This window comes from Mytilus galloprovincialis, chromosome 12, assembly GCF_965363235.1.
Source record: "Mytilus galloprovincialis chromosome 12, xbMytGall1.hap1.1, whole genome shotgun sequence".
Lineage (NCBI taxonomy): Eukaryota > Metazoa > Mollusca > Bivalvia > Mytilida > Mytilidae > Mytilus > Mytilus galloprovincialis.
In genome coordinates, this window is record NC_134849.1 from 44,589,331 (window position 1) to 44,614,789 (window position 25,459).

Sequence of the window (25,459 nt, forward strand, 5' to 3'; positions counted from 1 at the left end):
AATTACGTCCTACATGTACTCTTTAGGTTTCAATTTTCCTCTTTAATTCTCACAAAGTCAATTAATGATTGCATGATTCCTGAAAGAAGACTTTGAAATTTTTATGGCCGCGCAACAAAGTTTTACCCTTGTCAGAAATTCCGTAATTCCGATATTCCAATATTCCGAAATTCCGTAATTCCGTCATTCTGTCATTCCGCAACAAACCATTATACAGAATTTTTTTCTAAACGCCATCAGATATTGGGCTGATGTTTGATATAAACCATGATGAGTTACAGATCAAGTATAAGTTTTGTTCTGCTTCGCTAATTTTTGCTGAAATTACAGGCTTTGGACTTTGATAAATTATTGAAAATCATAGTTATACAGATTTTTTTCTATATCCCTCCAGATTTTGAGCTGATTTTATTTATATGTGAGACTACCATATCATGTTTGTGTCCACATGTGTTATTGAAATTGCAGATTTTCCAACTCTTTGGGACGGGGCCATTCGTGTAGCTTTGACACATCTAGTTGGGTTTAATGATACAGGAAATATAGAAAATATCAAATAATTAGTGAAATTGCATACTTTTTCGAAGACATATTTCAGTTTCATTTTATTTTCACACTAATTTTCTCTCTCAGTGTTGGAATTGACCAATAGATAGTCCTCCTGGGCCTCATGCAAACAATAACCAATCAATTTATCTGATTAAACCTTTAGAATTATGTTATTATCAATCTCAACAAATCTTTTTTTTACTGTACATTAGGCAATAGACAATACAAAAAATCATCTAACGTTTTAACATAAAAATGTAAACATTCGTCTATATTTAGATTAAAGTGTTTACAATCAATTTCAGCTGTTGCCAGGGAAATTGAGTTTTTCTATATTTTTGTTGAACAACCTAGATTTTATGTCATATTTGCTTTTATTTTATCATGAATAAATGTTGTTGACAGTTTATAGTCAATGAAATTTCATAACAAACGTCCAGTATTTGAAGGTAGGGTTTTAAACAGAATTTATAGCAATTCAAAAACTTTAGGAGGTAAGTCATTTATTTTACTGTTGCAAATTGAGGGAAAAAAATGATAAGTGCAATAGATAAAAGGTTTTTCAAAGTACTCTAAAATGATCAAGATAATCTGCATTTTCATCCAAAGCTTGATCGAAGGCTTCCATTCCAATTTTTAATTTGCTATAAATATGATATCCAACGGGGCAGTTGCATTTGACTGCAATATTAATTGTATAAGGATTGCTAGTTTTCCTGCTAAATGTTTGTGGTTCTCTTAGGTTTCTTCCACCATAAAAAACCAACAGCCAGGAAAATAGCCATTAGGTTTGAACTTAGTGATGTTATACACCAAAACCTCAATTAAACAATCAATCCTGACATTTTGAATGTCATTATCAATTTGATGAAATGTATAGTAATGGACACAAAAATTGTGAAAAACTGAATGAAAAAGCATACTATAAATGAATTTGAAAAAATGGTTCAAATATGATTTGAAATGGCTTTTTTATGTAACTCATAAGCTAATTTTGTGGATTTTTTTTATTTCCAGAATTAATACCAAAACCAGCAGTAAGTTATGAAGATCCCCCATTGTACCTCTGCATACGACTAGGTAAACCAATCAGAGGAGAGATATCACAGACCTGTCCTATTGCTGCTTACAGTAAACAGAAAAAGAAACCAGAATACTGGTTCTCAATACCAAGAGAAAAGTAAGTGGTACCAGTTGTTTACAGACAACTGGTTGTCAGTACCAAGATAAAATTGTAGAACCAGTTATCTCATAACTGTGAAAAAAGAAATATTTGCAAAGGTTTTATCATTCCAAAATTGTGACAGGATAGGTGTAGCAAAACTAAAACAGAATTGAGAGTAAAAATGGAGAATATGTCAGAGTCAACAACCCGACCAAAGAGCAAAAAACAGCCGAAGGGTCTTCAACTGGCCTCTCAACAAGAATATACACTAGTTTAGCACACTTAATTCTGAAACAAAGGTATAAACCAAAATTTAAAAAAAACAGAAGACCATCAAAGGCTGGAGGTTGTAAATGTTCAACATACAGTTGACATACATGCAACTAATTTAAAAATTACAAACGAAAGTGAACCAACGCCTGGTGAGTCTGTAGTACGGTAGAGTCCATAAAGTGGATACCTCGCCGGGTATGCAGGGTCGTTATGATAAAAAAACATAAAATGTAGAGAGTCTTATAACAACAACACTTTAGGGACTGCTGCAGAAAATTTATTGATCGACATGTTTCGGTGCCTAGGGCACCGTCATCAGGATAAAAACAATACATAAAATCATGTTGAAGTACAAAATCGGGTTGTTAAAATTTAAACGTCACAAGGCGTTGGTTCACTTTCGTTTGTAATTGATTTTATTTTTTATCGTGAACCCCTGCATTCCGTAAGGAAACCGCCGTTGCAACCAGCGCTAATCATACTAGCCATTCGCACAGAATAAACAAAGTTATATTTTATTGAGGCACCCACAGGAACCTTCCGAGAATGCTGCCATCAACCACAAGAAAAGAAATAGATAATAACGGACCATCTTAACCCAAAACGAGCCTTAAGGAGGAAAAGAACAGTGATAGGAAATTATTTCTCTCTAACAGAATTCATTTGAAATTAAATGCACCCGATTTCGTATTCTTCAAATTCAATCTGATGCTCCCGAAAATATGTTAATCAAACATACAACCCTCGAGATACAACCACTTTTACGGATTACAGGCCATTCCCGATAGTTTGATGAACGAACACATAGTTTAAATTCAACATAGACCAGTGATATTTATACTTTGTCCTTTACTCTCGGCGACCGAAACATTTTACAGCATTCCTGACGCGATTGGAAGCAGTACCTCTGGCCAAGGGAAGCCAGTCGAAATGGTACGGAATTGCTGATAAAATGTCGTCTATTTTGGGGAAGAAATTTAACAGAACATTCAGACCACACAACCTATACAGTCTATACACAGCCTGACAACTTATTGTATTATTCTTTTCACGATGCAAGAGGACACACACATGTTGGCAGACTAATTTTAACAAACATTTTCACAACAAAAACATTCTATTTTAATTTCTTTTTATAGTTTATTTACATACTTGCAATGAACTTTCACTTTCACTTTCAGTACGTTGCTATTAATAACGTTACTTACCATTGTAACATTGTGACGTTTAAATTTTAACAACCCGATTTTGTACTTCAACATGATTTTATGTATTGTTTTTATCCTGATGACGGTGCCCTAGGCACCGAAACATGTCGATCAATAAATTTTCTGCAGCAGTCCCTAAAGTGTTGTTGTTATAAGACTCTCTACATTTAATTTAAAAATTGAACTCTCATATATGATTTATAATATACTTAATGTATATCACAATTAAAAAGGCTCCATAGGACACAATAAACAAAGCAATCAATGGTCATTTAGTAGTAACATTTTGGGACTGTTCTCTATGATTTACTGTTGACATGTCCCCCTGAAAATAGACCATGCATATATTACCTTGAAATAATTATTCAAGCTACAGATGAAAAAAGTCTGTATTAAGATTAACATTAAAATTGTTGGATCCTAATGTTTTCTTTGTTCAGAGAAACATTTATATATATATATATATATTATTTCGAATTTCAGAGTAGATCCTTTGTATGCTTTTTTCGTCCAGTGGAAACCTGAGATATACGGAGATGACGATGACATGATGGCGGAAAAACGAGGATTTGTTGTCTTGTCTGAGGATGCCGAAGAGTCAGGAGACATTGAAATTTTAGATGAATATTTTGGCGGAGGTAGTTTACAAAAAGATTGGGAGGTAAAAATATACCGAAATTTTGAGATGTTGTTAAATGGAAGATGTTATTTGTGTGACATGTCTAACAATTCAAAACTATTTTTTTTCTATGGTTAATTGTAACTAAAATGGCACTTCTGATGGGAAATGCTAGATGAGGGCTATACATTAAAATGTATCTGGGGAAGTTTAGTTTTTGAATGTTGATCATGGGTCTTTTTTTAGTATTAGCTATTACCATTGTGCAAAATTGTCAATAAGTGGTTCTTGGTTGTAGGGATATTTTGGAAGTCTTTTCCTACCCTCCCACATACATTTTAATGGGATAGCCCTGAAATAACTGAACTTTTTGAAATAACATTTTAAAACTGCACTTAATTTTCACAATTATTGTCTCTATTAAGATCTATTTTAACTTTAGGTACTAAATCAATGCTGTTTGTCTTTTATGAGCTAACTAAAATCATGGGTTTGGTAAATTATCTTTTCATCATTAACAAAATTCCAAAAGGGAAAAAAAATACCTATCAAGTGTAAAAATGAAAGATCAATCAATTATTGCTCAAATCCAGTTTGGGACCAATATAAAAAAGAAGATGTGGTATGATTGCCAATTAGACAACTCTCCATGAGAGACCAAATGACACAGAAATTAATAACTATAGGTCACTGTACAGCCTTCAACAATTAGCAAAGCTCATACCCCAGAGTCAGCTATAAAAGGCCTCAAAATGACAGTTTTAAGTTAAAGGTAAGTTTTTGAGATGTGTTTTGTTTCTGCAGTTGAAAAAAGTTTGTCGAGTAAGTATTGTGTTTGCCAGACATCTGTATGTATATTACTATATATATCACATATCATTGGGTAGATTAGATAGAAATGGAATGTTTTAATGAAAATACCTTATAATACTTTGGTCCCTTTTTGGTTGATAAACAATATTTGAACCCCCTTTTGTTAAATCCTTATAGCTCATCAGGCTCTATGGTTTATTTAAGCTAGCATCTTTAGATTTCAAACTTGAATACGAAACATTTTGGAACCTTATGGGATTAAGATGTAAACAAAGTCATTCCCAGCTAAATTTTTTACGAGTTCATTTTTTCTTAAGAAATATACATGTATTTGCCAAGTGAGAAATTCAGGTTTGTAGTAGCCTTTGTAATTTGGCAATTTAAGACTTTTTAGAATTTTGGATCCTAATGCTCTTCAAGTTTGTACTTGTTTGTTTTTATAAATATTTTGATATGAGCGTCACTGATGAGTCTTATGTAGACGAAACGTGTGTCTGGCGTACTAAATTTTAATCCTGGTACCTTTGATAACTATTAAGAACATTTAGAATCAACTTCTGTATTTTTATCAGTATCTCAGTTTACATCATTGGATTTACTGGTCATGAGGCTATCAATAAAAAATTTATATATCCTTGCACATCTTCACAAAAGGGGATAAAATAAAATTTTATTATCCATTTTGGACATGAAATATCATCTAATACCATATAGCAGGTTATTTTCACAGGTGTAAAATGTCACAAGTTTTGTTGAATAAGGTATACGAAATATTTTGACAAATTCAAAACTTTTATCAATACCTTTTCTTGTGCACTTTGGAATTGGTTGAATTTATTATGGCAATTTTGTTCTATCTGCGGAAATTTACATCCCGTGAAAATAACCTGGTATACGGTATTGTCCAGTCAAACAGTATTTGTTGTGAGGAAATTGACACGACTTATAACTTTAGCTATAAAGCTATGTAAATTACTATATAAATTGGCTGGAAATTAGACATAGTATAGATTTAAGAGTATATGGAGATATAATATCTTATTCTGAATTACAGTTTATTGCAGATAAAAAGGTTTGAATAACTCAGTTTATGGCTTGAAAAATTTATTAATATAAACTTTAAGGTGGTGGAAATACAGTGAATTCATTTATTTTCGTGGGTTCCAATTTTCGTGGATAAAAGAAAACTTGCATGTTCGTGGATATTTGATTTCGTGGTTTTGCAGAAGACTGCAGACAAGCCTTTAGAAATTGTTTATTCATTGAACATGTAATTTCGTGGTTTTGCAGAAGACTGCAGACAAGCCTATAGAAATTATTTATTTGTTGAACATGTAATTTCATGGTTCACCTGTACCCACGAAAGCCAGGACAATTGGTATCCAACAAATAATAATGAATCTACACTAGTTTGCTTTAAAAATGAAATGATTGATAGATGACAGTTTAACACTATAAAGACTAAAGCTAAGTTTAATGATTGCTGCTAATAAGTTACCGAAATTGCAAAATTAATCTCGCTATGTTGTCCATTGTTTATAATTATCAATAGCAATTATAAAATGTTGGCAAACATTTCTGGGTTTACATCTACCATTAAAATTTCATACAGTTGAAATCAAAGTATTAAAATAGAATTAGATGTTTAAATTTTTTTAAATTCTTTTTTTATGCCCATATCCTAAAATTGGTTTTCATTCTTGAAATGTTATAAAACTTATTTATAATGCTAATTACCGCCAAACACAGATCAAGCTCAAATTTGGGTGTAGTGACTATCGCTTATTACCACCAAACACAGATCAAGTTTGAATTTTGGTGGAGTGACTATCAAAGTTCTCATATCCCTTTATTAATTGAAAAAAGTGTTGAATTTGCCATTTCCACACTCTGACTCAAACTTATCAAGTTATGTCCCTTTAAAAATTAAGAAATTGTTGAATTTGCCTTTTCTGTCCTGTAACTTTACTTAGCCTTAACCTAAAGTTAATAACTTATAAAAAATGCTTATTAATATAATGGCCAAATACAGAAAAGTTTGAATTTTGTTGTTGCCAATTTTTGCTGAATAATTTGATGTATATTTACAAAAAAAAAAGTATATGTGTCTTTTGTTTTGTTAATTGGATTGAATTTGCACAAGCTTTGTCACAAAGACATGCTTTCATAATTGATGTACATGTACAAACTAACAGATTACAAAAATTAGTAACATTACTTTGAATGATAGTCTTTTAAATGTTTTATGCATGCATTGCTGAGAAAAAAAATAAATGCATGCTCTTGAGAGGAATTCTACTAAAAATGTCAGAGAAGCTTGGCCTTGGGTATTAATGTAATTTGGGTTGTCTTTCCTTTACCTTCACCTTCATTAAGGAAACAAGATTATCAGCTGAAGATTATGTCTTTAAAATTTCAGAGTATTCTTAATATTTTTATGATTTATGTACTTTCAATCTCTATGTTACCACAATACTTTTGAATAAGAAATGAGGATTATTTAAGTAATCAAAATATAAAGCTACCCTCTGACATGTGCAACTTCTTACAGAATAGATAAATTTTAGTTTAAAAATTGAACCTCTTTGCTACTTTCAATTTCCAATAAGGTTTATCTTTGAGGTATTGTTGAAATTGTTGGGCTGCACCAAAATGCTAACAAAATTCTAAAAAAATAAAATTAAAAATTAAAAATGAAATAATAAAAAAAAAAAAAAAAAATTCTTGTTTTTGTTCATCAATATTGTACAGTTAACAAACATTCTGATACAATCTCAATATGCCTTATTTATAGTAGTACTGTATATTTTTTTCAGATAATCAGTGCTGAAGAGATGATGAAGAGAAAATCCATAGATACAGATGATATTATCTTGATGCCTGAATTACTGGCTAAATCTAATATCTTAGAAGACTTCCACTTAGAAATGGTAGGTTTTAAATTTCTGCCTTCTGCCAATAAGCCAGTTAAATTAGCCTAAAAGTAACCTGGAAATTTTTATGCCACCGCCATAGTGAAGGAGGCATCAAGTTTTTCCTTGTCTGTCTGTACACATACTATTATGTCCCAAAACTGGTTTCCGTTCTCTAACATAAACTTGCGTTAACCAAAAGTTATGAAACTTATACACAATACATATTACCACAAAGCACAGATCAAGTTTGAATTTTGGTGACATTACTTTTACCTTTTTTAGATTAAACTTGTCTTTGTCCCTTAAGGTGGTACCCTACTTCAGTCCTCTTCATGGTTATTTTTCTATCATTGACAACTATATTTAATTAGGGAGGATAAAATTGCTAGTTCAGAAATTAATGTGATCTTTTTTTTGTGAAAAAAATTGACAAGATTATAACCCCTATGATCATAGAAAGTCACATTTTAATCTTTGAGTAAGACTTAGTACACTATTAAATGTATTGGATTTAGTAAATTGTTTGTCAAAGATTAACAATATTGAATGCAAGAATCTAGTTCTAAATGTTCAGTATTTTGTACCATTTCACCTTCATGACCTTCAATATAAAAAAGGAGATGTGGTATGATTGCAAATGAGACAACTATCCACCAGAGTTCAAATTATGCTGATGGTAGTAAGGCCAAATAAAAATATATGTGTGGTTCCAGTAACCCTACCTTCTCTACTTTTTCGGCTTAAAAATAGCCTACCCTAAAGATTTTATTGTCATTTTTCATTAAGCACTGTTAAAGTCAGAATGTTGCTCCCATAGACTCAATGTAGTAAAAAAACATTAAATAAAAAAAAATCCCTACCTACCTACCCTAACTTTTTTTCAGATGTAACTGGAACTACACATACTTTTTTATTTGGCCTAACTATAGGTGACTGTCCAGCCTTAAACAATGAGCAAAACCAATTCTGCTGAGCATATTGTAAAAGGTTCCAGTTTGCTATTATGTGTACTGTTGATTTGTTTATTTTCTTGCAATCAGAAAAAATTGTTTTGTCGTGAATACTTGATTTCTTTTTTGAAAATTCTTGAAAAGTCAATATGGATTTTAATTATGGATCACCTACATCTAGAAATTCAAGAAAACTAATACTGCACAAATTATGATGAAATGATAATGAATAAAAGAGTTAAATTGATTTTGACTTGGTCAAAAAACAAAAAGCATTTTGGAAAAAATCTCCATAATTAGAAAACTAAAACAAGCAAGTCGGGTGTTACATGCAAGTTGGTTGGAATACTTAAGAATTTTATTTTTGGATTCCCTGAGTTAAAAAAGTAATTATTTTCTACATCTGTACAGTTGAACTCTGTGATGCCTCCCCGAACTGTTGGATATCCTTGGTCCCTAATATACAGCACAGAGAAACATGGATTCAGTCTGAAGACCATGTACAGACATATGCATGATATAGATACTCCTATATTACTGGTCGTCAAGGATACTGCAGAAAATGTAAGTACTTGTTTATAGATTCATGACCATTTTAAAAAACATGGACATATAGGATTTGGTCCTATATTACTGGTTGTCAAGAATAATTGAAAACATGAAAAAAGTAGAATCACAAAAATACTGAACTCTTGAGGAAAATTCCAAATGGGAGGACCCTAATCAAATGGCAAAATCAAAAGCTCAAACACATAAAAAAAGTATAACAACTGTTATATTCCTGACTTGGTACTGGCAAAACATGGCTATGAAAATACATGAACAATATAGATTAAGTCCTTCATTATTGGTTGTCAAGAACTTTAAGGAAAATTTTAGATGTTAATCCTCTGTCACTAAATGCAATTTGTAACCAATAGTTATCAAAGGTACCAGGATTATAATTTAGTATGCCAGACGCACGTTTCGTCTACATAAGAACCATCAATTTGTCCATTACCATTAGCAACAATGGGTATGTTTATTTGTTATAACCAAAGTTGTTAGGTGTTAAAAAAAAATCTTTTCAGTTAAAATTCCACAATATTTCTGTGTTATATTTTAGGTGTTTGGTGCCATGACATCATGTGAGATGAAAGTCAGTGATCATTTCTATGGAACAGGAGAATCTTTCCTTTATTCATTTTATCCTGAATTCAAGGTGAGAAAGAAACTTTGCTTTTTATTATAATTGATTAGGTTTTTATGCCCCACCTATGATAGTAGAGGGGCATTATGTTTTCTGGTCTGTGCTTCCGTTCGTCCGTCTGTGCGTCCGTTCAGGTTAAAGTTTTTGGTCAAGGTAGTTTTTGATGAAGCTGAAGTCCAATCAACTTGAAACTTATTACACTTGTTGCTTATGATATGATCTTTCTAATTTTAAAGCCAAATTAGACTTTTGACCCCAATTTCACGGTCCACTGAACATAGAAAATGAAAGTGGGAGTTTCAGGTTAAAGTTTTTGGTCAAGGAAGTTTTTGATGAAATTGAAGTCCAATCAACTTGAAACTTAGTACATCTGTTCCCTATAGTATAATCTTTCTAATTTCAATGCCAAATTAGATTATTACCCAATTTCACGGTCCATGGAACATGGAAAAGGATAGTGCGAGTGGGGCATCCGTGTACTTAGGACATGTTCTTGTTTTTCTTTTGCCTGTGTGGAGATCACAAGAATAAGACTAAGGCATGCCCTTTCTTATATTGGCAGTGTCAAAAATGATAAGGTCACATAAGCAGGATATATTTTTACGTTAACAGAAGTTGATGAGAAAAAATAAAGTAGATTTTAGAATACTACAGAAAAATTGGTTTATTTTCACAATTTCACAATTTCAAGGTCCAAACATGTTTGTAAGGCTTAAAATTCACGTTTGTCTTATTCCTTACTCTTAAAGATAAAATTTAAACATGTGAAAATTTTCTTGATTTTATATTATTCTAGAAATTTTCAGAAATAATTCCCCTTGCTAAGTTTCCCACTTTAACAGTACAAGGGTTTTTTTTATGCCCCACCTACGATAGTAGAGGGGCATTATGTTTTCTGGTCTGTGCGTCCGTCCGTTCGTCCCTCCTTTCGTTCGTCCGTCTGTCCCGCTTCAGGTTAAAGTTTTTGGTCAAGGTAGTTTTTGATGAAGCTGAAGTCCAATCAACTTGAAACTTAGTACACATGTTCCCTATGATATGATCTTTCTAATTTTAATGCCTAATTATATTTTTTACCAATTTTCACGGTCCATTGAACATTGAAAATGATAGTGCGAATGTGGCATCCGTGTACTTTGGACACATTCTTGTTTGTAATAAGTACTAGCTATATATAGGTGAACTTAGAAATTGTTCTTCCAGATTAAAGTATAAAGCTGTCAGATCACAACAATAACTCCAAATTTCCATCTTTCCTTTGTTTTTCTGTAGGTGTTCAGATGGACAGGAGAAAATAACTTTTTCATGAAGGGAAACCAGGAGAGTTTATCTATTGGTGCTGGACAGTAAGTTTGTAAATTAGTTTTTGGGTAAAGATGGCATAAAATGCAATCAAAACCATATGGTACTGATTGATATCTAAATCTTCCAAGGTTAATCACCTTTGAGATACACAAAAGATAGTGCCTTGATCATATAACATTCTATTCATCCTATCCATGAACATTTCCAGAATTTTAACAGTGTAATATATGCTCAGATATTCAAGGCACAAAATAATGTTACACTTGTTATGAAAATTATATAACTTTTGCAAGGTGTAGGAATCTAATATCTGTGCTAAAAATATAAATGATGTCATTGTTAAAGTCATCTTTAAAAAAAAAATGGTGTTTTCTTCCTGTGCTAAAATTGCTGTCAAGGTGGTACTTAACACTTTCACTAAAATTAATTTAGCTCGTTTAATTTTAATTAAATTTTGACAAAGTATTTACTTTGACCCTTTAACAAAATATAAAAATTTCATAAATTTTGAACCAACCGTTTTGTCAGAAAAAAAATACACTGGTTATATAGCAGTTTGACAAACACCAATTTTGATCATTAAGAAGCTTAATAATTCAAACGTTAAGCTAACGTTATATTTGTATATTTAAAAAAAAAATGCTTCCTAATAGAAAGATGTATTGATTAGATAATATCTATAGATTTATATATTATATATATTGCTATTACATTTGTGCATATTATGTTGTAAATTGGAAGTTATAAATAATAATAATTAAAAAAAAAAAACGTTAAACAACTTTACAGAGTTATCTCCCTGTAGTGTTAGGTACCACCTTAAATCAAATACAAACAATGCAATATTTAATTTTAGTTCCCATTGATAAATTGAAGCAATTTTTACCATTCAGTGCTTACAAGTACTTTGATTAAATATTGTGGATTCATTAATATTTTCGTTGTTATGTTCAAACAGTGAATTTGAATTTTCAACACATAAAAATTATGCAAATGGCTTATATGTAGACTTTGATATAAGGGAGTTCACTTCTTAGTTTCAAAGTAATTAACTTTTCAAAACCAGAGTTTATATAGATAGGGGGTTAATAAAGCAATCCAAAGAGCAAAAAAAATATATAGGTCGCCGTGCTTGTTTTCGAGATATTAGCCATTGAAATTTTGGCGGGAAAATATTCTCTCTTGACTTTTCATAGCTTTATTATTGACAAGTTGAAGTTCTCAAAAGCTGTTAAAAAGCAATTAAAATTTTATAAGACTTTTACAGATTGCTTATCATTATACATGTACAAGATTTATAAAAAGAAAAATGGGGGTCACCGGCATTATTTTCCAGGCATTCAAATGGATAAAACCAGAGGATTCCGAAAATCTGTAAAAAAATACAAAACATGACGAGCCAGCTTCCTTAAACCAGGAAATCAAATATCCCTAAAAATCAATTTATTCAATTCGCAGAAATTGGTACGCACAAAAATAAATGTATCCACAGTTAATAAATAACTATAAATTAAATATCTGTTTTTTTTTCTCATAATAAAAAGTCAGTAGTAGTCCCAGAGGACTCTCACCAATAAAAAATGGCCACTCTGATATAATCAAGAGTGCTGAAAGATGTGTTTAATACCAATAATCTATCATCAATAAAATCACTGAAAATAAAATTTGGTTATTCATTCAAATACAATAATTTGAGGATTGCCTTTATCCTTTTTATGTATTCATTTCTTTGATATATCTTCTTAAAGCTAGACCACATGGTAAAATAACTCAAATATCTGTACACATTCTGTTTACAAAATCGAATAATTTGTCTTATTAAGATTTATTTACCGTATTTAGCTGTGTATAGTAAGCATTTATGTATATTACACACCCATTCTCAACCCTTCAATATATACTTATCTGTACTGTATTTGTTCTTTTTCAGAGGTCAGTTTGGACTTTGGTTTGATGGAGATATTTACCATGGTAGGACCAATCGTTGTGAGACCTATGATAATGACATTTTAACAATCTCAGAAGACTTTGTTGTTAGTTGTTTTGAAGCATGGGGATTTACAGATTGAAAAAATCAGAAAAACACATCTGATTGTTATGAATATTCATGAGAAGATTTCGCCAAAACAGCAAGGAAGAAATTTAGCATTATATCAATATGTCAGGATCTTTTTTATTTCGTAAATATTTACAGCAAAAATTATTCAACTGTTAACATGTCAAATGCTCAAGGTGACAATGTATCACTAGCCTGTCATCACTGAGGTTGTAAGTTGGAAACACGACAACTTGCAGGTGCATTCAATTCCAGTCTTAATGGACATGAACTAGAATTGTCAGTTTTTCTGGTGAAGGTCATGGCTTCCTCAAACCAATAAGAATTAACTGCCATGATATATCTGAAATTGATGTTTATAGAAACAATCTTCTGGGCCTCTTTCCCTGTGGTACCAATGGAAACAGATAGCAACCCAACTGTAAAATACTTTCGCGGTCAGCATAGTATTTATCAAAAAATTAGTATCATGCTCTTTAATCACCCACTGGCTTGTGAAATAAATAGATACAAGATTCAATTTTAACCCAAAATTGTCAACCGTCCTGATTTTGGCATCAGCTTTGGAAAAAATGAATTGCAGTTAAGCTACAACATAAGTTTTTTGCTGTCATAGAACAGTTGATGATAACATGTTAACGGTCAAATGATTTTTGTTGTAAGTTAGCTAAATAATCCAGTCTTTCACTTGTATTATACATAGTGCACTATAAATAAAGATTTTGTAAATAATTTTATGTAGTCAAGTAAAACAGTGTATTAGAGTATTATTTGTACTTGTATTTAAAAGTGCACATGTACATTGTAGAAGAATTGTGGGTAAATATGTATATTTATGTACATTACACAATAGATCATCACTTTCTGTCATCTGATATAGTGTAGAAATTCATAATTTATGTATTATGTTCACAATCAAATTTTGTGATTTTGGTATAGTGTGACCCCTTTTCCTTAATAATGTATTACCAGTAATTTGCATTTTCAGAAAAAAAGGGGGAAAAGAATGAAAAGAGTTAAATTATACAAGTTCACTGTTTCCTTTTCCTGTTAATCCAAATTTACTGTCATAATGTATGGACTTCATACATGTCTTACAAACATTAATTATTGAGTGTTTTGCTATAGTTCGGCTTGTTTTTGATTGGTCACAAATAGGTCAGCATTATGAAAATTCACAGAATTTTTTTGTTAAATGTTCCGTCCTTGTTTTAAGTGAAAGTGCTCTATAGAAAAATATTAAACAGATAGTCATATTTTGTGTATAAAATATTTCTACGCAATAAACATGGTACAGAAATAGTTATACAAATCTTTTAAACCAATAAAGGATCCTGTCCTAGTCCTCCCTTGAAATTGGTTTTGCAGTTCCGAATAATCATTATGAAAAAATCTGAAAATATTTCTTTCTTATTTAGAAAATATGTTCTTGACAAGTTTACCCAATAATATCACAAGTAAAGTGTATTTATCTGATGATGTTGAAAATTTGTTTCATTTTTGTTCAAAGTATTAATTTTTTTCTTATTAATGTCTAATTATTGTTATAACAATATGTAATCAAGATGTAAATTTATTATCAATTATTTTAGGGAGAAAAAATTATGATTTGTATCAAATACACTTTTGTTATTCTTTAAATTTTTATTTGCAATATTGTAGTTGAAGATGCTAGTCATTATTTTATTAGATGTGATATTCTACTGTCATGTGTATCTACCATCACTGTGTTAATTTTATAATATTTATAAGATCTCTCAATAGACCATTTTCATACTATCAACTTTTAACCCTTGATTTTATAAATTTTGATAGGTTACCTGTCGAAAATATAAACAAAAGTCTGTAATAGGAAAAAGTCTTTTGGCTCGTGCAAATTTATAGGGTACCATTTATAGGTTTGATACGCAATAGTGCTACTTATGTTGCTTAATTGTGTCTATTGATAGAAACAAAATTTGCATTTTCAATGTTATTTTGTGTAAAACTTTATTTTAGTAAAGTTGGATATTTTTGTGAGGGCTTTATTTTTTGTTATTGTTAATTTTGAAATATAATTGAAATGAAGAAATCACTTTACTTATTCACTCCTTAAATCCTAAAAGTTTTGCTTCAAAGAAGATTAGAGTCAGAAACAAATAAATCATGCAAAATAATAGGGTTTGACTTGAAATTATGAAAGATCTCTGCAAAATAAACCACTTTATAATAGTTGATATAATCCAAGTTCTTTTTTAGTACTGTTAAAAGCATGGTCATAGTAACATGCAATAATCCATTTTGACTCATAGTTTTGCTCGTTGCTGGTTTGTTGCCTAATGAACATATACCCTTAAAAAAAAATACTTCAATTGCAATGATTTGTTTAGCCTACAGATATTTAATGATATGCTTAAAGTTTTGTTTTATTTTGAGACCTAGTTATGAATATCTTGTTTAGGCCAAATAAAAATATATGTGTGTTTCCAGTAACCCTACCTTCCCTACTTTTTCGCCTCAAAAATAGCCTACCCTAAAGATTTTATTGTCATTTTTCATTAAGCACTGTTAAAGTCAGAATGTTGCTCCCATAGACTCAATGTAAAAAAAAAACATAAAATAAAAAAAAAATCCTACCTTAACCTACCCTAACTTTTTTTCAGATGTAACTGGAACCACACATATTTTTTTATTTAGCCTTATCAAATACTCATAAAGTGATTTCTTGAATTTTCACTTTTTATTTCAGGGCTTATTTTTCTATTCATTTCAATACTCATTTATTTGAAAAATACCTACAATCATGCTATTGCACATTCCAAAAATGAAACTGCATTCCTATATAAAGCTTCCTGGTATTTAAGTTAGTTATACTGTGATTTGTATTTTAAAAGCTTATTTTTGCTACAACTGAAATTTTATATTTCATATTTTTGTGAAATGTTCTATAATTGCAGTATTAAATTAAGTATACCAATGTCATTATTTGTGAGCTAAGTATGCTATGATTAATTCTAAAGTAAAGCATGTACTGCCAGTCTTTGTAAAAACATTGAACATTTTACCATGAAAATATTGAATACTGAAATATTGCATGGACTTCGTCTCCCTTTGTAATTGATCTCAAATATTTTCATAGAAAGGCACCATTATATAGATCCTTACTATAAATGTTAAATGGCATACTGAAAATGCATTTTCTGTGGACTAATCGGTTAGCTTTTTTGGGGCCAAACTCACAAAATGGACTTGAGCATAAAAATCACAGACTCAATTTATAATTTTTTAGAACTTTAAATCATCTCAATTTATTCACCAATTTTCTAAACTCAATTTGTTAAACAGCTTAGCATGTTTGTTATATTTGTCAAATATTGAAATCAGTATGTTGACCTCCAAATGTCTTTAGGTTTTAATTTGTTTGATACAACTCATTGGCATATATTTACACATGGATTTTTATTCACAGAATTGACAGTTTGAGAAGTAAATAAGCAACACTCGAATGAGTTTGAGTGTAAACTAGTAAGCTATTATATTGTTATTATGTATTCATTGTTAATTTTTTGCGTTTCTTTTCTGTTATTTAATAACAGAAGATGATGTTTTGTACAGTTATATCAAGTTAACGTATTTTTAGTGTATTTCATATGGATACTCTTCAATTAATATGCATGTACATGTAAATGGGATATATATGTGTGTTGAAGCACGTCCTTATAAACATTGTTGTTCCTAGAGAGGTAAATTATGAATAAGGTTATTGTGACCTAGTTTTATAACATTGTTGTTGCTAGAGAGAGGTAAATTATGAATAAGGTCATTGCGACTTAGTTTTAAAACATTGTTGTGGCTAGAGAGATTGTTGTGGTAAATTAAGTATATTAAAGTAATGGTCACATTCTGGGTATATGTGTTAATTATGTCACTGTGACTCAGAAAACAAAAATGTATTGCATATTATTTGTATGTAACGGTAGACTTTATAATTAGCAAGGCCTTGCTTCATTTTTTGTCTCAAATTCAATGTTTATAAACCATTGAACAATTAACATGATTTTAACACAATCTTTCTTTTTCAATGAATGTATTTATATTTAAGATATGTTTACACTTATTGCTAATGTTCAAAAAATAAACTGCATGAAACAAAAGCAGAATAGTCAATTTTCCATGCTGAATGTAGGTAGCAGGAAATGAAAAGATTGCAAAAGCAGATGGCAAAAAACATTTCTTTTAAAAGCTGACTTACAATATAATGATTCTAGGCACAGTTGACAATGCTACTTATAAATAATTCTGTGATGAAAGGTCAATAAATGTTAACATTTATACTCTTTGTTATTTATTTTGTCATTGCCATAATATCAGGAAGATGCCATGCTTTGTTTGCAAAACTTGTCCACATAAACAAATAATGGTTTTGCAGCAATACAGGGGTTAAATGCTTATAAATGTTAGAAATTTTTCCAATACAAGGATGTTATTAACCAGTAAGGGACTATGTATTGCAAGGCAGAATGCTTGTTTACCTGTAATTGCAACCAATAAGTACAATCTAGAGCAGTTACCAGGAGTGTGTGACATTAATTTTATCGTTCAGTGATTATTAGTCCAAATGATCATTTTGGACATTTGCCAATTTAAGGACAATATCCCCCACATTGTGTTAGTTAATTTTTTTCACATGTATGGTTGATGTTGTTATGGTTTGTTGATTATTTGTCAAAATGTGCCAGTGTGAGCTAAAAAGGTATTATCGTAATAAGGGGTTACCACTGTCCCAGGTTAGGGGGAGGGTTGGGATCTCGCTAACATGTTTAACCCCACCACATTATTTATGTATGTGTCTGTCCCAAGTCAGGAGCCTGTAATTCAGTGGTTGTCGATTTTTTATGTGTTACATATTTGTTTTTTGTTCATTTTTATTTTACATAAATGAGGCCTTTAGTTTTCTCGTTTGAATTGTTTTACAGTGTCTTATCAGGGCCTTTTATAGCTGACTATGCGTTATGGGCTTTACTCATTGTTGAAGGCTGTACGGTGACCTATAGTTGTTAATGTTTGTGTCATTTTGGTCTTTTGTGGATAGTTGTCTCATTGGCAATCATACCACATCTTCTTTTTAGCTCACCTGGCCCCTTTTGGAGTTATTGCCCTTTATAGTCAATTTTTAACCATTTTTCGTAAATCTTAGTAATCTATTACAAAAATCTTCTCTTCTGAAACTGCATGGCCAAATTAATCCAAACTTGGCCACAATCATCTTTGGGGTATCTAGTTTGAAAAATGTGTGGCGTGACCCGGCCAACCAACCAAGATGGCCGCCATGGCTAAAAATAGAACATAGAGGTGAAATGTAGATTTTGGCTTATAACTCTGAAACCAAAGCATTTAGAGCAAATCTGACATGGGGGTAAAATTGTTCATGAAGTGAAAATGTATCAGCCCTGAAATTTTCAGATGAATCAGACAACCTGTTGTTGGATTGCTGCCCCTGAATTTGTAATTTTAAGGAAATTTTGCAGATTTTGGTTATTATCTTGAATATTATTATAGATAAAGATAAACTGTAAACAGCAATAATGTTCAGCAAAGTAAGATTTACAAATAAGTCAACATGACCAAAATGGTCAGTTGACCCCTTTAGGAGTTATTGCCCTTTATAGTCAATTTTTAACCATTTTTCGTAAATCTTAGTAATCTATTACAAAAATCTTCTCCTCTGAAACTACATGGCCAAATTAATCCAAACTTGGCCACAATTATCTTTGGGGCATCTACTTTAAAAAATGTGTGGCATGACCTGGCCAACCAACCAAGATGGCCGCCATGGCTAAAAATAGAACATAGGGATGAAATGTAGATTTTGGCTTATAACTCTGAAACCAAAGCATTTAGAGCAAATCTGACATGGGGTAAAATTGTTCATCAAGTGAAAATTTATCAGCCCTGAAACTTTCAAATGAATAGGACAACCGGTTATTGGGTTGCTGCCCCGAAATAAGTAATTTGAAGGAAATTTTGCAGATTTTGGTTATTATCTTGAATATTATTATAGAAAGAGATAAACTGTAAACAGCAATAATGTTCAGCAAAGTAAGATCTACAAATAAGTCAACATGACCAAAATTATCAGTTGACCCCTTAAGGAGTTATTGCCCTTTATAGTCAATTTTGACCAATTTTTCGTAAATTTTTGTAATCTTTTACAAAAATCTTCCCCTCTGAAACTCCTGGGCCAAATTTAACCAAACTTGGCCACAATCATTATTGGGGTATTTAGTTTAAAAATTGTGTGGTGTGACCTGTCCAACCAATCAAGATGGCTGCCATGGCTAAAAATAGAACATAGAGGGGAAATGTAGATTTTGGCTTATATCTCTGACACCAAAGCATTTAGAGCAAATCTGACTGGGTAAAATTGTTTATCAGGTCAAGATCTATCTGCCCTGAAATTTTCAGACAAATCAGACAACCTGTTGTTGGGTTGCTGCCCCCGAATTAGTAATTTTAAGGAAATTTTGCAGATTTTGGTTATTATCTTGAATATTATTATAGATAGAGATAAACTGTAAACAGCAATAATGTTCAGCAAAATAAGATCTACAAATAAGTCAACATGACCAAAATTTTCAATTGACCCCTTAAGGAGTTAATGCCCTTTATAGTCAATTGTTAACAACTTTTTCGTCATGTTTTTAGGAAATATTTTCCACTGTAATTACTGGGCCAAGTTCATTATAGAGAGAAATATTTGTAGCAACAAGAATGTTCAGTAAAGAAAGATCTACAAACACATCACCATCACAAAAACACCATTTTGTCATGAATTTATCTGTGTCCATTGATAATATGCACATAGACCAAGGTGAGCGACACAGGCTCTTGAGAGCCTCTAGTTTATATTTGTCATTATGTGGTTCATTATAGGAGTTACATACTATCTTTGAGTTCTTATTAAGGGTTTTCCACTACCCTACTTGAAAAAAGACATTATTGTTTTTCTAATGTTTTATACAACCACCAAAAAACAATTGTGTTATATATTGGTATGATGTCCTCGTCATCTGCGTCTGAAAAAACATTTGATTAGTTTAAGTGAATGGATCACTATGAAATTTTACCGTTAGGTTCACTACCACAAAAGAAAGGTTGGGATTGATTTTGGTGGTTATGGTACCAATAGATTAGAAATTAAGGGTAAAAAAGTGCAAAAAACAAGCATTTTTGTTGTTGCTGGACAATAACTTGTGATTATGTATATAGATTTCTCTTCAACTGTAATGCAAAGTACCATACCTTAAATGGAAGGCTGGGATTGTGTTTGTGGTAATTGCCCCATGGTTCAGGAATAAGGGGCCAAAAATTGGTGAAAAACAAGCATTTTTGTTGTTGCTGGTTAATAATTTGTGAGTATGTGTATGGATCTTTCTGAAATTGTACTGCAAAATACCATACTTCAAAGGGGAAAGCTGGGGTTAAATTTGGGGGTTCTAAAAAATTTCAATTTTTGCATTGATTATTTCAGATTTATATATATTGAAGCAAAAAATACTGATATGGCAAAAGACAGACACCAAACATGATGTATAAATTATTATATGAAGTAGTGTGCGATAGCAGGAAATCTTCAATTGCAAAGTATTGCCCAATAGCTAGAAATCTTCAATAGCTGAGTATTGCACAATAGCAAGAAATCTTCAACTGCACAGTATTGTGCAAAAGCAAGAAATCATCAATTGCACAGTATTGCGCAATAGCAAAAAATCTTCAATTGCACAGTAATGCAAAATAGCAAGAAATATCCAATTGCACAGTATTGCGCATTAGCAAAATATCATAGCAAGAAATATCCAATTGCACAGTATTGCGCAATAGCCAAATATCATCAATTGCACAGTAGTTGGCTATATCAATGATGTCAGAAACCTATATTATGTCAAAGATTTTATTCCAATCCAAATTCAGACAGTATCAAGCTTGAATATTGTGTCCAAATGTGCACCAACTGTTCAGATTTTGACCTCTGCGGTGGTATCAGGCTGCCCTTGGTGAAATTTTTATATTCTTTTTTTTGGTGTTTAGTATCTTCTTCAGACAATTTTTCAGCAAGGCTTCTGTCCATTCTTTTAAAGTTATCAAGACAAAATATTGACCTTCGATATACCTCATTATAAAGATTCACAAGATGACCCTGTGTAGGATTCCGTCATCCTCTTTAGAAGTTATCTAGAACTTATTAAGACAATAGGTACATCTCATCTTTGTGTATTACTTGATGATAAAATTGAGAATGGGAATGGGGAATGTCTCAAAGAGACAACAACCCGACCATAGAAAGAACAACAGCAGAAGGTCACCAACAGGTCTTCAATGTAGCGAGAAATTACCGCACCCGGAGGCGTCATTCAGCAGGCCCCTAAACAAATATATACTAGTTCAGTGATAATGAACGCCATACTGATTTCCAAATTGTACACAAGAAACTAAAATTAAAATAATACAAGACTAACAAAGGCCAGAGGCTCCTGACTTGGGACAGGCGCAAAAATGCGGCGGGGTTAAACATCTCAACCCTCCCCCTATACCTCTAGCCAATGTAGAAAAGTAAATGCATATAACAATACGCACATTTAAAATACAATTCAAGAGAAGTCCGAGTCTGATGTCAGAAGATGTAACCAAAGAAAATAAACAAAATGACAATGATACATAAATAACAACAGACTACTAGAAGTTAACTGACATGCCAGCTCCAGGCTTCAATTAAACTGATTGGAAGATTATGATTTCAACATATGAATATCAGGCACAATCTTTCCCGTTAGGGGTTTAGTATCATACCATCATAACCTGATATAATATGAGAAGAACATTACCCGTGTCATGCCAACAACTGGTATTTGAATAAATGTGTTTAGTTCCGATACAAAGACCCTATAAGTGAATCAATATTAACGCCAAAATATGCAATCTTTAATGACCTGACAACAGTATCGTAACTTTATCCCTTCTTGATAAGTCTTTTTAAAGGTTTTGTTAGTTTCTGAGGTGAATACTGACATTTTTGTGCTTTATAAAGAATATTTCCGTATTGTTATATTTCATGTTTGATAATATGCTTTGTCTATATGCCTATATGTGTTTCTTTGATACATTTGTATATGATGTGTTGTTGTGTTTGTCTACATGTCTACATGTTGTTTTTTTTCAAGTGTTGACTGCTGAAGACCTATTTTAACTTTTTTTCCTGTTGTTTCTGTTTTGTTTTGTTCACATATCGTTGTCAATATAATTGAATGCCACTGTCATACAAGTGAGAGGTTTATCTGGCTATAAAACCAGGTTTAATACACCATTTTCTACTTAAGAAAATGTCTGTACCAAGTCAGGAATATGACAGTTGATGTCATTTCGTTTGGTGTGTTTCCGTTTTTGGTTATATACCATTTGATTCGGGATTTTTCGTTTTGATTTATCCTCGGAGTTCAGTGTTTTATGTAATTTTACTTTTCCTAACGTAGTGGAAATGTTTGTAATCTTAGTATACCTTGGCCACGTTCCAAGGTAGTAAAGTAACAATATACGTCATTTAGTTAGTCTTGTATTATTTTAACTTTAAGTTTCTTGTTTACAATTTGGAGTTTAGTATGTCGTTCATTATCACTGAACTAGTATATATTTGTTTAGGGGCCTGCTGAATGACGCCTCCGGGTACGAGAATTTCTCGTTGCATTGAAGACCTGTTGGTGACCTTTTGCTGTTGTCTGCTTTATGATTGGGTTGTTATCTCTTTGGCACATTTCCCATTTCCATTCTCAATTTTAAGCTTTGTCATGCAAAATAATTACAGTAATATGTAAGCAATGGACCTTTAAACATGCCTTTTATTCATAATCACTGTATTCAAAAAAGTCTTAGCCGTTAATTCTTGCAAAAAGATTATAGTTCATAAGTTAACTGTTATTCTTTTGAGAAAGAATACGTTTCTATCCTACATGCATGACATCAGCAAGTTAAGGATTTTTCAAAAACCATGGCAAAAAAGTATCCTATATTGTCGAATGGGACACAACCGGTAATATAGACACAGTGTCGGAATTTGCTCATTCAGCATACACATAAATGAAATGTTTATAATAATTAATGATGAGTCGGGATTTTTTCTTTCTTTATTCAGCTAAAAAATGCACCGATCTATTATTGATTTGTATGCGATTAAAAGTCCAAATTCTTGATCAAAACATTTCTTAATTCAGAATGTTGATACCAAATGCTTTATGCTAGCTGGTCATCATGAACCAACTATAAATCGAATCAAATCAAATACCTATTATTCCTGTTAAGGTCCTACAGGGACCATTTACTAAATCTAACAACATTTTTTTTTTAAATAAGATACACAAACAGTGTGAAAGCGGCAACACACATATGGTGGTATACATATTGATGATTTTGGTCATCCTTGTTCACCACTTTTAAAGCATTTCACCTATTAGATTCCGATATACTCCAACTCATAAAGTTTTGCCTTTTCGGTTACTGGCCATTCTAATGCAGTTGAACATCCTACATATATAGTTCCTCTTGTAGACATAGCAATGGAATATGGCAGTTTGATTCCAATATCTAAGAGGTTGTAAAGTAAAATTATTTGGCCCTTATTGTCAAGTATATGAAGGGTACATGTAGTATCCTCAGAAATAATTATGTTGTCATTTGGTGTGGCTAGAATGTATGCAGGAATAAAAGTGTTCTCATTGTTGGTGTTACCATGCCCGGCATATGTTTGTATAACATTGCCATCTGGTTCTAAAACCACCACTCTACCTCTGCTTGTGTCATCTAACTTGTCTATCACAAAGATATTACCGTCATTGGTGATGGTTACTTGTTTCGGGTACGTAAAAAGACGTTTGTTTTTATTGTCATATTCATATTCTTTTAAACGATTTCCTTCTTTGTCGATTACTATCACGACTCGTCTACCCGCAACAGGGAACAGTTTACCAACAGTAACAGCCCCTAGTATGATTTTCTGGTCCACGGTTACTTTAATGCTACTTGGAGCCAGCGATTTAAAATCATATATAGAATTTGTTATTTGTCCTGTTCTAATGTTAATTAACTTCAGTTGTGTCCCTCGAGTTGATACCAGAAGGTTGTTTGACGTAGTGAAAGCCATCCCATTTATTCTAACACGCGGTATGCTTGATATGACGTTACAGCTATCCTTCTCAAGCTTGACATTCTGCAAAATTTGTTGAGAATTGTCACTAAGCCACAAGGAGCCATCGGAAAAGGCAAACATATTGTGAGTACAGTTAAGATCTGTTGTAAAGCATTTCAATATTCTGAACTCAATCTTATTCTGCGGTGCTTTTATTTGTCTATTCTCTAAAGTGCCAATCAAAGATACCTCGGCTTTCAAATGGATATACTTTGGAACACTGCCGAATTTATAATGAACTGATAATGCGATTGGTTCCACAACAACCTTTAATTGATCGATTTCGTCAAAGAATTTTGCAAAATCCCTTGAAGCCATCAATACTTCAAACGCATTCTTTTGAACTTCTACCTTTTTATGCATTTTCTCAACTCTGCACTGTTCTTGCTCGATATTTCTATTGAATTCTTTCCAGTTTTGGTCAATTTCTTCGACAAGTTTGTCAAAAGCGCACTGTACCTCAATTCTATGGTCGATGATTTCTTTTCTAGTTTTCGTATATTTAGCATTTTCATCTGTCTTAATTTGTCGTAATCGTTCTTCTGCTTTTACCAAATCTCTTTGAATATCCTCAGCATATATGTGCCTAGCCTTAAGGGTTTCTCTTTTATCATAAAGTTCTCCTTCTTCTATTAGCTGATGTCCGTTGTGAACTTTGGCTATGCATATCGGACAAATAAGCTTTTTACAGGTTTTACAAAACAAACAGCACGCATTTCCTTTATGTTCTTCGCACTTGTTGTCACTAAAGGTAATCAGTTCTGAATGTGTTTGGTGTTCATTTATATCTTTAATATTTCTTATCCGGTGGTCCTTCGCTATCTTCAAATGGACCCCATCTTTACATCTTTCACATATCAACAGTTTACAGTCAAAGCATTTCCACTGAATCGTATGCTCACCGTCACACAACTCACATCCAACCGGAATTTGTCCTTTCTGTATTGAACTTCCAAATGCCATATCAGTTCAAAATGTCGGATTTATGTTTACTTCATTTTCCTATATTGTAGTTACGTTAAAAAATATCTGTCTATTTAAATCCACTCAGTGCATTCATATTGTATAGATAAGAACATACCTTTTCAAAATAATCACACAGCCTTGTCATATTACAAAATTGTCAAAATCGATTAATTTTTTACATGATTTACTTGTCACTTTGATATCAACAAGTAATAGCTTTTCTAAAAAGCTTGCCGTATTTT

The 25,459-nt window shown here is 31.8% G+C and overlaps 2 protein-coding genes across 6 annotated transcripts in view; one reads left to right on the forward strand and one right to left on the reverse strand.

Moving 5' to 3' along the window:
• LOC143053882 (oxidation resistance protein 1-like) overlaps positions 1–17,350 on the forward strand; it is a 59,695-nt gene extending 42,345 nt beyond the window's left edge. For 3 of the 5 annotated variants that reach the window (XM_076226671.1, XM_076226673.1, XM_076226674.1), the window contains 8 exons: positions 1,567–1,729; positions 3,679–3,856; positions 5,682–5,699; positions 7,444–7,557; positions 8,904–9,056; positions 9,598–9,693; positions 10,951–11,024; positions 12,914–17,350. In XM_076226671.1, the coding sequence (XP_076082786.1) occupies positions 1,567–1,729; positions 3,679–3,856; positions 5,682–5,699; positions 7,444–7,557; positions 8,904–9,056; positions 9,598–9,693; positions 10,951–11,024; positions 12,914–13,052 (935 nt within the window). In that variant the 3' untranslated portion in view covers positions 13,053–17,350. The remainder of the gene's footprint in view (positions 1–1,566; positions 1,730–3,678; positions 3,857–5,681; positions 5,700–7,443; positions 7,558–8,903; positions 9,057–9,597; positions 9,694–10,950; positions 11,025–12,913) is intronic. The other 2 variants (XR_012971496.1, XM_076226672.1) reach the window with 2 other exon arrangements.
• A 6,166-nt stretch (positions 17,351–23,516) lies between these two features.
• LOC143053676 (uncharacterized) lies at positions 23,517–25,214 on the reverse strand. Its single transcript, XM_076226465.1, has one exon. It carries the CDS (start codon positions 25,212–25,214, stop codon positions 23,517–23,519), a length of 1,698 nt encoding a protein of 565 aa, XP_076082580.1.
• Positions 25,215–25,459: the final 245 nt, after the last annotated feature.

Excerpts from the sequence above, each read along its gene's own strand:
- LOC143053676 (XM_076226465.1), bottom strand. The coding sequence starts at position 25,214 with ATGGCATTTGGAAGTTCAATACAGAAAGGACAAATTCCGGTTGGATGT.